This window comes from Ursus maritimus, unplaced genomic scaffold (assembly GCF_017311325.1).
Source record: "Ursus maritimus isolate PB19 unplaced genomic scaffold, ASM1731132v1 scaffold_26, whole genome shotgun sequence".
Classification (NCBI taxonomy): Eukaryota; Metazoa; Chordata; class Mammalia; order Carnivora; family Ursidae; genus Ursus; species Ursus maritimus.
The window spans coordinates 24,169,137-24,181,828 of record NW_024425119.1 but is presented as its reverse complement, the minus strand read 5'-3'; the positions used below and the strand labels follow the sequence as shown (position 1 = coordinate 24,181,828).

At 40.8% G+C, this 12,692-nt stretch overlaps 1 protein-coding gene across 2 annotated transcripts in view; it reads right to left on the bottom strand.

Moving 5' to 3' along the window:
• The window catches only part of SSPN (sarcospan), a 108,590-nt gene that overhangs the window by 30,693 nt on the left and 65,205 nt on the right, over positions 1-12,692 (bottom strand). Inside the window, exon 1 of one of the 2 annotated variants that reach the window (XM_040642266.1) lies at positions 1,677-1,980. The exons of the other annotated variant lie outside the window; for it this stretch is intronic. Coding sequence (XP_040498200.1) covers positions 1,677-1,952 — 276 coding nt within the window. The 5' untranslated portion in view covers positions 1,953-1,980. Of the gene's footprint in view, positions 1-1,676; positions 1,981-12,692 lie in introns of those variants that run through there. 2 annotated transcript variants of the gene reach the window in all.

The following is a 12,692-nucleotide window of genomic DNA, read 5'->3' as shown; positions in this document are numbered from 1 at the left end:
GACACGTTTTTTCCCATCGAATTTGCTTTTCTGGTATCGGGCTTTTTAAAGTTGAAATAAGGAAAGGATAGAAGGCATACTTGTAAGTGATATTCAAAACCATTGACTGAAGGCCTTTCATTCCTTCTTTCTTTTAATTCGCCTGGTCTTAAAGGACAGACTTTTCCCCCTGTGAGTATCTTGACAGTCATTTAGGTGACTAAAATACCCAGTATATCTTAGTGAAAAGCTATTTTTAAAATTACTTGATTTAGAAAACTCCAATCATGATAATTTCATGGGAATTCTTAGTACACAAATTAAAAGTTTTAAATTACTCGGCAAGAATTTGTGAGTTCAAATAATCTTAATGAGAAAAGACCTGCATCGATGCATATTTATCAGGTGCTTTTAACATCTGTCCCTGATAGAAAATTATTTTGAGGGTAGTTTTATGAGTTATAGTTCCTGTGGTAATAGCCGTCGTGACGCAGTGTGATACTAGGAGCCAGCAGTAGCCATTCTAATGTCTCCTGGCTCTGCCACTGTTAATCTCTGGGCCTTGAGAATGTCGTTTACTTCTCTTAGCCTGCCTCCCCCATCCAAAGAGGCGTAACAGTTCCCACCTCCAAGTGTTGTTTCACGGATCAAATAAAATTAAAAAATTGCAAACTAAATGCACACGAAAAGAGTTTACTCAGCCTCAAGGCACGAAAGCAGGATATTAAAATTACAAACTAAATGGGGTGGCAGTGTGGCTCAGTGAGGAAAATGCAGATGTAGTCTGGTGCAAAAAGGAATCAACTTGGCTGACTGGCCAACTCTGCCAACTCACCACCCTGGGTGGGCCGCCCTCGGTCTTCTCATCTGAGAAATGAAGTGATAATAACTATCCCATGAGGATGATGTGGGGATTAGAAATAATCAATATAAGGCCTCTATCAGGACAAGCAACACTAGGTGCCCAATAAATGGCACCCATTTCTCATCAAAGAAGCCGTTTAATTAAGCCAAGTATGCTGTGTGTTTCAACACTCACTCACAACAGCTGACCAGTGTTCTGCTTAGAACAGAACATCCATTAGCAGAGTCCCAAATAGACTTCTGCCATGGCCAGCCCCTGCCTTTATCCCACTTTAGACGCCAACAGATTAAGGCCCTGCTTGCTGTATTCGCATTTCCTGCTTTAAAACATTACTTTATAAAGCTTACTCATGAAATCTCAAACGTAAAAAATCAAATTAATACCACCTAATGTGGCAACCCCAAGCGCAGGCTCTTTCCTAAACCTGCTTTTTACTCGCTGAACTTACTTCACTGTTACTTATCTAGAGACAAGGGTGGGGTCCGGGGACCAGGGTAAGGACAAAGGCAAAGTGAATCTGCTGTTGTTATCCAGAATGTTCAATTTGACCAAAATAAGCAGCCCCTGACTCGCCTCCCCAGCTCCAGAGCGTCAGAGGCAGGCCCGCTGCAGGCGGGGAGAGCAACGGGCTGAAGAGGGGTTCGAGTCCCACCGGCGCCCAGCCTTGCCCCCGGGCAAACCAAGTGTGGCCCGCACCGTCACCAAGCAGAGCGCGAGTTAGAGGAGTGGAGCTGGGGAAGGGCGCATGCAGTTGGGTTAGTCTGGGCTCCACCATGCTGCTGTGCATTCCTGTTTGGCAAACGCGCTTAGGCAAAACAGACTCGATGCTTACAATGATCCCAGCCCAAAATGGAGTGTCTCTGACTAGCAGGGAGGAGCTGATGCTCGCCATGAGAAAGCCCACCACGGTCACGGCGACGCCCAGGGCCAGCTGCAGCAGCGCGAGCAGCAGCGGGAACCGGCAGCCGCAGCACGTCCGGGCCTCCTCCTCCCCGCGCTCCTTGGGGGCCCCTTTGCCCGTCTTCGGCCCCATGTCGTCTGGCCCGGCGGCGTCCGCGGCCGGCCCCCCCTGCCTGTGCTGGCCGCGGGGCTGCTTGTCCTTGCCCATGGCCGCGGCGTGGGTGGGTGGGTGCGTGTGCGGCGCGCTGGGCCCCGGAGCGCGGCGCTGGGCGGGCTGAGCCTGCCCTGGTATTCGAATTACGGAGGCTGAACAAATATGGAAAACATTTGGAGCCGATCGCGGAGCCTCCAAAGGCCACCGGGAGCCCGCAGCAGAGGGGGAGTCGAGGGGGGTCGCCAACTGCCAACGCGCCGGGACGCAGCGCCTGCTGGGCCCACCCGCAGGGCTGGCCGATCCCCGCGGGAGTCGGCGCGGCTCCCTTGGCCTTCTAAATCCTGTGCACTTTATGCACGGTAGACAGGCTGCGTGTGTTGTGTGTGTGTGTGTGTGTGTGTGTGTGTGTGTGTGTGTGTGTGTGTCTGTTTTCCTCACTCAAAATCCCAGGATTTTTTTTTGGTTTTGTTTTTGTTTTCTGAGAGGTGCAATGCAAGGTGATGAATGTTTAATCTTTTGAGTTTAATTAATAGACAGTTTAATCCAAAATAGGCATTGCTGGGTCCCAAGCTGTGAAGTCATTTTCAGAAGTTAAATTGTTCTTATTTTCCAACAAAGGAATAGGCTCTTCTCTTTCTTTATAAATTCTGCAATCCAGTTGACAAATAAAGGCACTTTTCCCATTGAGGTATTTGCTTTTGAAAGCACTGTTTATGGAGCTGTTGGGCTAATACACTCTACCGAGTGTATTTGTTTTTAGAAGTTCTTTCAGTCGTTTGTATGGACTTCCCAACCAGTCTTCAGTAATCTCCACATCAGTGCCTGGGGGGCTTGTTATACCCGTTGGACATGGACAATTTAATGCAGTCCACATCGGAGGTATTTTTAAGTACCTACAATGTGCTACAATGTAAGGATGTTCAAGATAGATTCAGTCCCAGCCCAAAGTCACAGAACAGATCAATAAAACCGATTAATCTTATTCCCACATATCTGTTCTCAGTAGCACTTAGAGAAATTTTCAGTGAAACCACTAAGAAATGATCCCGTCATTTTGGAGTATTTATATCTACTTTGGTATGGTCATTGTAACATTCAGAAAGATGTATTTAAAAAATACATGATGTTGCCACGATGCTGGGATAGATAAAGCCAACTCCTAGATCGGTCCCTATCAGCTAATTTAAAGAAAGTCTAATTCTCTGCTTTGGTTTCTTAGAATTATAAACTAATCATCATTGACGCTCCTTGTAAACTGCCCCGTCCTAACAAAGGTATCTTTGAAGATATAAAATATATTCTTACTTTATGAACTTCAGTGTTTTCTTATACCTTCCTTCGGGATCAGTGAGAAAAATACGGTCCACGGAATAAATGCAGCAGCTTGAAAAGCAGAATTCAAACCACACAGGCCAATGTGCCTCCCAGAAGCAGTAGAAACAAGGCTCTCTCACAAGAGGAGCACAGAGGCTGAGATAAGGTCATTGCCAGCTTTGGGGCGACCACACCACTAGGATTTCTGGTGAAAACAGACAAATAAAAGCTGGTGTTCCACCAAGGTACCTGCCTGACTTGGGCCTGACTGAGAACAACCCAAATGACAAAACTGTACATGTTTTTTCTATGTAAACATGGTAAGCATCTTTAGGAAGCTGATAACACAGAATTAATTGTTTTTATGAATTAATATAGAAACCAATTACTGAGTATCTATTCTGTATCAAGTATACGCTAGGTGCTTTACACACTTGACTGTTACTCCTCACAACCACCTTATAATTACAGTTTCTGCTTTTAAAGATGAAAAAATTGAGTATCAGAATTATTAAGTGACCAGATTACTAGGCTACTCACTTAGCTAGTTAGGATGGGGGTGAGCGGAACCAAGTGTGAACTCCTGTGGATTACCTATTTTATTAATTACTTTCTGTAGGCAAACAAGTGGATTGTGTAAATCACTTGATTTTAAACAATTTAATGATAGGTAGTATTCTATCCATCACAGAACTGGCTATTAGCCTTGAACCTAAAACTGAGTACTTCACAAAAATATCTTGATTCACCACCATAATATACATGCCAGAGTCAATGAAGAGCATTTTTTCTATCACTCATTTGTAACTAGACACAGGCTTTATTTGCTGACCATACAAATGCAACCAGTGGCCGCGAACAACAGCCCAGGGGAATTGTAATCCTCCTAGTCTGATTACAACCACCAACTTCAATTTTCGGCTTCCAATGAAGGAAGCAGTAATACAGGGAGCCATGCACACGCTCGAATTCCCCACTGCTTGGTTGAATTTGTGTTTGAGTGGGGCTGGTCTGTAACCATGAGACCATGGTGATGAGAATGGTATTTTCACTTAACTGATATGGGGAAGTAGAAGCAAAGAAGAGGGTGGGAAAAGTTGTCAGAAGGTCAGCGATAAAAGCTAATCAAGGCTAAAATGGAATGGGAGGGTCCTTAAGGATACAACAAGGAAAGCTTTTCCTTTACTTAACATGTCCTTTCTACTGAGAAAAATCACCATTTCCAGGGCATCACATAGTTTAACAGAAATGAACAGGGTTTTTTTCAGTTGTTCATAAATTGTAATGTCTGTTTTACAGGTTAAGCAATAATCTCTTCAGATATTTATATTACCGGGAAGAAAAGCAAAGTAGAAACAAAGTGTTTTCAAATACTCTACTGGCTGCTCTCATAACTCAAAACTAACAGATTGTAAATTAGAAATTACAGGAGAATAGTTAATATATGATTTGAGATTATTTTGATGTTCTGGGGGAAATAACAAAATTAAGCTTGGTATCTATCTCTGCTGTGTCCCCAGTTCCACGTTATTGGGAAGTATTTACACTTCAGAAGTTCAGAACTGGGAAAATGATAACTCTTTTTATAACCAGTGTCATTAACAAAATGTCCTTAGGAAATCCAACTAGAAATAATCTGTAAACCAATGTTTTTCTGAACACATGATCTTCGATTCACCGAGAACAAAAAAGATTTCCTAGAAAAAATATTATATTTCCAAGGACTATATCAAGTGTCTTTAATATGTAATTAAATATATCAAAGAGTTCAGTTAGATTTGATTTAAAAAGTATCAAATACAGAGACAACTGAAAACTCATTTACGATATGCAGCACATTGGCTCATACGTAAAATGACTTTACAGGTATTGCTGATGTGTGTGTGTGTACAAAAAATTTTAAAAACGCCCATTTTTTCCTATTTTCTTTTTTCCTATGTCATTAATTTTTAGTGCGTCTTTTGGTTCAATTTTTTTTTCAAAAGAATTGACTCATTTGTGATTTTTTTCATGGTAGTTTATATTTTCAGGGTGAGTGTCATATGGGAAGTATACTCTTTACGGTCAACAGAGGGCTTATAACTGTCCCATTCTATACAGAGTCTGTAAAGATGATAACTACCAGTCATTTCCGAATTCATTCCACCTCCTTATACGATGTTATTTATAATGCTATCAAATTTTTCTACATATAATTTTCTTCATATAGTTTTGTCCATGTAATTTCAATGTTTTCACTGCATATGATGAAATAACTAAATTAATTTTAAATAAGAATATTGGGAGAAGTGGGGCGCCTGGGTGGCACAGCAGTTAAGCGTCTGCCTTCGGCTCAGGGCGTGATCCCGGCGTTACGGGATCGAGCCCCACATCAGGCTCCTCCGCTATGAGCCTGCTTCTTCCTCCCCCACTCCCCCTGCTTGTGTTCCCTCTCTTGCTGACTGTCTCTATCTCTGTCGAATAAATAAAATCTTTAAAAAAAAAAAGAATATTGGGAGAAGAATGGACAAACAAGTCGTGGTATATCCATACAACAGAATTCTACTTGCCAATAAGAAGGAATGTACTATTCACTGTATGTTAATTACACTTCAATTAAAATTTTAAAAAAATGAAATGTTCATATAAGCAATGATCTGAATGAATGGCACTAAGGTATGCTGAGGGAAAGGAAACAGACATTAAAATAATACATCCTGCATAATTCCATTTATATACACATTTTTTAAAGGTCAAACCTAATCTTCAGTATTGAATTTAAGAAGTGATTATGGAGTTGGCATAAAAGAATTGATTGGAAAGGAGCAAGAGGGGACTTTCTGGAATGACAGAAGTCGTCTTCATCCAGGCTTAGGTGGTAGTTATGTGAGTATAAAAAATTGTGAAAATTCATTGAACAACACTTAAGATCTATGCATGTTATTTTATGTAATGATATCTGAATTTTCAAAATGTGATAAAAAGAACTATAGGAAGTCACTGTATATCCATCAATAATTAACATTTGAATAAATTGGGAATTTTTAAAGTTTATTATTGAAGTATAGTTAATGTACAATGTTATATTAATTTCAGGTGTCCTCAGATTTCACAATTCTATATGTTAATCAATGTTCACCATGATAAGTTGCAATAGTCACCATCTGTCACCATACAAAGTTATTGCAATATTATTGACCACATTTCCTATACTGTACTTTTAATCTCTATGACTTATTTTATAACTGAAAGTTTGTACCACCAATTCCCTGCACCTGTTCACCCACCTCTCTTCTGGCACCTACTATATTTAAGAGTCTGTTTATTTGTTTTGTCTTTCAGATTCCACATGAAAGTAAAATCATAGGGTATTTGTCTTTCTCTGACTTATTTCACTTAACAGAATATCCTCTAGGTCTATCCATGTTGTGCCAAATGGCAAGATTTTCATTCTTTTTTCTATGGTTGTTCCCAAATGGCAAGTTCTCATTCTCATTTCCATTATAATGGGATATATATATATATATAAATCTATCTATCTACCTATCTCACTTCTTCTTTATCCATTCGTCTACCCATGGACACTTGGGCTGCTTCCATATCTTGGCTATTGTAAATAATGCTGCAATAAACAGGAATCCATATATCTTTTTGAATTAGTTTTTTGTTTTCTTTGGGTAAGTACCCAGTAGTGGAATTACTGGATTATATGGTATTTCTATCTTTAATTTTTTGAGAAACCATACGTTTTCCATTGTAGTTGCACCAATTTACATTCCCACCAAGGGTGCACAAGGATTCCTTTTTCTCCACATCCTTGCCAACACTTATTTTTTTGTCTTTTTGATAATAGTCACCCTAACAGGTGTAAGGTGATTCCTCATTGTGGCTTTGATACGCCTTTATCTGATGATTAGTGATGCTGGGCGTCATGATGGTCTGTTGGCCATCTCTGTCTTCCTTCGGAAAATGTCTATTCAGATCTTCTGCCCATTCTTACATCAGATTTTTTTGGTATTGAGTTGTGCAAGTTCTATGTATATATATTGAATAATAGAGAGTTGGGTTTTTTCAATTATCTTACCACACTCTCTTAATTTTCTCCTGCCTTTCTGGCTCCTCTGTATTAATCATCTATTGCTACATAATAAATCACCCCAAAACTTAGTGGTCAGAAACAACAATAATTATCTATTATTTCATAGTTTCTGTGGGTCCCGTATTGCAATGGGGCACAGCAGATATGGTTTGTTTCTTCACATTATCTGGGGTCTCAGTAGGAAGCCTTGAAGACAGAGGCCTGGAATCATCTGAAGTTTTGGCTGAAGCAGAAGGCTCTGCTTTCAAGGTGACTCACGCCTCCAGCTAGCAAGTTTGGTCCTCTCCATGTGACCTCTCCACTCACTGGCTCTCCACAGGGCTGTCTGATATCCTGACAACATGGTGGCCGGCTTCAATCAGAACAAGAGAGTCAGAGACAGAGAAAACAAGGTAAAAGCTATCCTTTTCATGACAGGGCCTCAAAAGTCTTAATAACTTAGTAACTCTTGAGTCACATTCTTTAGGAGAAAGTCACTAAGTCCAGCCCACACTCAAGGGGAGAAGAATTTAGATCCTTCCACTAAAAGGAAGAGTATCAAAGCACCAAAGAGTATCAAAGACATATTTTAAAACCACCACACTCTCCTTCTCAACTTTCTTCACAGACTGTATTTCCAAACTCCTGGATGTTGGTATTCTTTGTCTTCTGTCTTCTTACACTACACATTCCATGGTTTCACTGCAGATTCCCAGATCTAAGGAGCCCAGACTTCTGTCCTTAGTTCTAGGTCTGCAAATACAAATACCTACTCACATCTCCATTTGAATGTCCCAAATGTACCCCAAACTCACTCCCTCCTTGAACTCCACTTACCAAGTAAAGTAAACATAAAATGTCCAGAGACTTTACTGGCAAGATGGCCACTGATTGCTTTTGCCAACAGCAGTCCTATATAGTAGATTTTGGGGCACCTGGGTGGCTCAGTCATTGGGCTTCTGCCTTCGGCTCAGGGCGTGATCCTGGCATTCTGGGATCGAGCCCCACATCAGGCTCCCCCACTAGGAGCCTGTTTCTTCCTCTCCCACTCCCCCTGCTTGTGTTCCCTCTCTCTCTGGCTGCCTCTCTCTCTGTCAAATAAATAAAATCTTAAAAAAAAAAGATTTCAGTGAGTTTAACAGTGAGTGGAAAGGGACAAAGGGGAAGAACATGTGTAAAGAAATCTATGGAAAAGCTAAGCAGTGAAGGGAAGGGGGGAAAAGCTGTAGCTATAGGGATAATATAAAGCTGAGGAAATTTTTGCCTCAATTTTTTTTTTTGGATAATTGATCAGATAAGTTCCTTGAGGCAGGAGAATTAGTCAGATGGAAATTCCCTTCAGAGGCTGAGATAGGAGGAAAGAATGTAAGACTGAATAGAATGCAGTTAAGTGTGCAGGGTTGGAAGGAAAGCAGTTGAGAGAATTCAGATCTTCGGCCTCTTCTAGGATATGTATACAATGAACATAATATCAAATTATTTTTTTTCTAAATGATGCAGATTTTAGATCTAGAACCTTTCTACTTCCAGATACAGTAATCTCACAGCATATTTTATCATTATATCTAATTATAGATACATTTTCATAAAACCACATCATTTTCTGAAAATTTTCTCTAAAAGAACAAAAACATAATTTTTCTGTGAATTACAAAAATAATAATGTCTGGAATGCGTATATGTATTTTTATAGGTTACAAAGTTCTCTCACATATTATCTCTTTAAATCTAACCAAAACCCTATGAAGTCAGAATTTCTTCAGAGTGGTTAAATGATTTGCTCAAGGCTATATTTTTCCTTCTTACTCTAAGACCAGTGTCCTTTCATATATTTCAGCTGAATGACTTGGATTTTGTTAGATTTATTGATACACAAAAAAACTGTACAAGTTTAATGTATATCTTGAGTTGAATTTCTTATTGCATAAAGAAATTGCATTAGTACATTTATGTTCACACACGTTTGACATGTTAACATACATGTTAAACATATGTGTTAAGGGCTCTGCTTCCAATTCCAATGTGCGGGTTTTTCCTGACACCACCGAGCGGTTCTGCAACACCAGCTGGGTGTTCTACATTTCAATGCAATTCCCACTCTGTTGACCTGGAGGTGGCCTTGAGTCCATAGCTTAAGGGCTCAGCCCCACTTAGACTAAGAGCGGCCCAACTTCAGATATTGTTACCTGTGCTTCTGAGGTTCCCGTGATCCTCTCCTTGGGTTTGATTAATTTGCTGGAGCAGCTACAGAACTCAGGAAACTGGTTTATTCACTAGATTACTGGCCTAATACACACAATATTAAAGGACACTAACAGCTAGATGAAGAGGTACAAAGGGCAGGGTCCATAACAAAGAAGCTTCTGTCCTCATAGAGTTTGGGGCCCGGCACGGTGGCATGTGAAAGCATTCTAGTTCACCAATGAACCCCATCCTTTGGGTTTTTATGGAGGCTTCATCACATAGCCTGATTAATTCATTGATTATTGGTGATTGATTCGAACTCCAGTCCCTCTCATCCCTGGATGTCAGGGGGTAGGAATGAAACTTCTAACTCTCTAATCACACGGTTGATTCTCCTGGCAACCAGTGCCCATCTTTAGGTATAGTCCCAGTACCATCTCATTAACATAAAAAAGACACCTTTATCACACTCATCACTTAGGAAATTCTGAGGATTTTAGGAGCTCTGTGCCAAAATGAGACGGAAACCAAATATATATTTCTTATAAAATCACAATATCACAAGGGTATGCAGCGCTTTGTACACAGAAATCCCCGCCAAGTCCCAGGGTAGCAAGGACAGACGCTGTCTAGAGTCCATCATAAGCACCATCAGGGCAGGCACCATGCTTTCCTCATCACCATCAGTCCTGCAGGACTCAGCACAGTGCACGGAATGTTGTACAGTTTTAGTAAACATTTATAGATCCTAAACTGTCATGCTGTTTCTACACGATTCACCAGGATTCCGATATTTCTGACATAAATAATATTTCTTTAAAATCCTTGAATTTTATATTTTGTTTGCCCATTTTCATTTTTAAGAGTTGTCTTTAAGAATCACTCAAATGGACACTTTGGATGAATTATAACCAGGCTTTCTAAATAATAACATTAAAATCACCACAAAGTCATTTTAAATATCCTATGTGTTATAAGCAAACTCTGTGATTTTCACTCTGACCACGAACCCTTCTCCTTAGTTAGAATAACTGAGTCACTGTCTGACTCTAAGCCAGACTGACGTCTTTTATCCTTTCCATAATATGCAGGTTTCCATAGACTTACGGCTCCCTGCATTTGGTACCATACCCAGTCATCACCACCTTTAAAGACATCTTTGGCCCAAAGACAAATCCATGCCGGCCGTGTTCTCTTTCTCTGACAGTTCTCCTATGAACAGCTCTGAATGCAAACACTGGACTCAGGCTGCCCGAGTTCCAGTCTCAGCTCTAACTCTTACCAGTTGTGTGATGTAGACCAGTTCCCACACCTCTCTAAGCCTTGATTTCCTCTCTGTAAAATGTGAATATCCCAGGTACTTACCTCAGAAGGTTGCTATGAAGTATAAACACAGTAGTTCATGAAAACACGAGACCATTTCCTGACATGGATAAATAATCAATTGTTGTTGGCTGTTATCCTAGCCCTGCCCTATTTTCTTATTCACTTTTCCTTTCCTATGCATTATCTTTCTCTTTGACAATTCTGTCCTCGTGGTTTCTCCTCCCATATTCTCCACAGAAGAGTAGAACCCTCCCTGTCCTCTTATACTCACCGCCTGATATCTCTCGAGTTTTAGCTACTAAATTACTGCTTTGCTTCACAATATTTTGTTTTTCCTCACCACCACCTGTAATTGGGACTTTTCCAGAACGATCCCTAGAGAGAGATGATTCAGCCTGCTGTCTTCTATTGCTTTAGGGCTCCCTCCACCTGAACTTTTTTTTTTTTTTAAGATTTTATTATTTATTTGACAGAGATAGAGACAGCCAGCAAGAGAGGGAACACAAGCAGGGGGAGTGGGAGAGGAAGAAGTAGGCTCCCAGCGGAGGAGCCTGATGTGGGGCTCGATCCCAGAACGCCCTGGGCTGAAGGCAGAGGCTTAACGACTGAGCCACCCAGGCACCCCTCCCTCCACCTGAACTTTGACCCCACTCACTGCTTCAGGGAAGTGACTGTACACAAATGCTGTCTGACCAATCATAAAAGGGCTGCCATTTTATTTATAATCTTGCTATGCGCCCTGTGAAGGTAACATCAAATTAAGACGGAGATTCACACTTGACTTCCCCAATTGATTTCAAATTATTTCCCAGAAGTTACTATGTTGCTGGTACTTCAAAACCAGTGTTTTGATAATCTAATATTAAGCTAGATTAGTTAAATCATGACAGAAAAAAAAGTTTCCATTTCTCAAATGTTACACTCCCTAAAAGATCACATGTGATATGATAGATGACACTGTTTTTGATGGCCTAAAATCCCTTCTAATGTTGGAGGGTCACCCCTCACCCGTCTCCATATGGTCTTGTGAGACTGATCGCAGGAATGGGCCTCTGGCCCTGCTCTAGCCAATCATAATATCCCTGCTCCTACCCTGGGTTTAAGGGTCAAGTACATGAAGGAGAAGCCAAGGCAGAAGGAGTAAGAATCCTTCCATTAAGCATGAGAGAAGGATGCTGGGGTGGGGTGCCATCCTCTCTCATTTCTTTTTTTTTTTTGGAATGGAGTCTGCCAATTGCAGGGTTTCTTTCCCACAGCTTAGAGAGGGTCCTTCTACAACAGGTGAGAATAAGATCAATGAGCAGAGAGAAACAGAGGTGAGAGAGAGAATCTGACATTATTTGAGCCTCAGAAAACATGTCTGCCTGAAGCAGGCTCCTTGAGTATCCCAAGGCAGGAGACTGTCTTGTTCACCACTGTACCATCATTCTTGGCACACACTAGATGCTCCATCAGTATTTCTTGAATGGTTAAATAAATAAACAAGTCAAAAGATACTCCTTTTAAGTGAGTTATTTCTATCCCTTGAAACTGGAAGCTATCCTGACTAAGGCACCCACCCAGGTGAACTTCGGCATTGCCCGTGAGTATCCTCATGTCCGCTACAACAGACCTGCGGTGGCAGAAGAAAAACATAGAGAACTGACAAGTGAGTGGTGAGTTCATTCCCCAAAAGACAGGAATGTTAAAATAGCACATTTTTTTCCTGTCAAATTGTGTAGAAATATATGAAGCCATTGGAGGGGAGGAGAGACATTCCATAAGGTGTCTTCAACGCTTTCCCAATTTGGCCTGTAGGGAAATGCCAATTGCTATTTTATAATCTACACCACCTTTAGCTTAGTGCATGTGTACAAATACAGCATCGTGCTCAATTAGTTAATTATATCTGAAACTTTTGTTGCTCTTTTCTT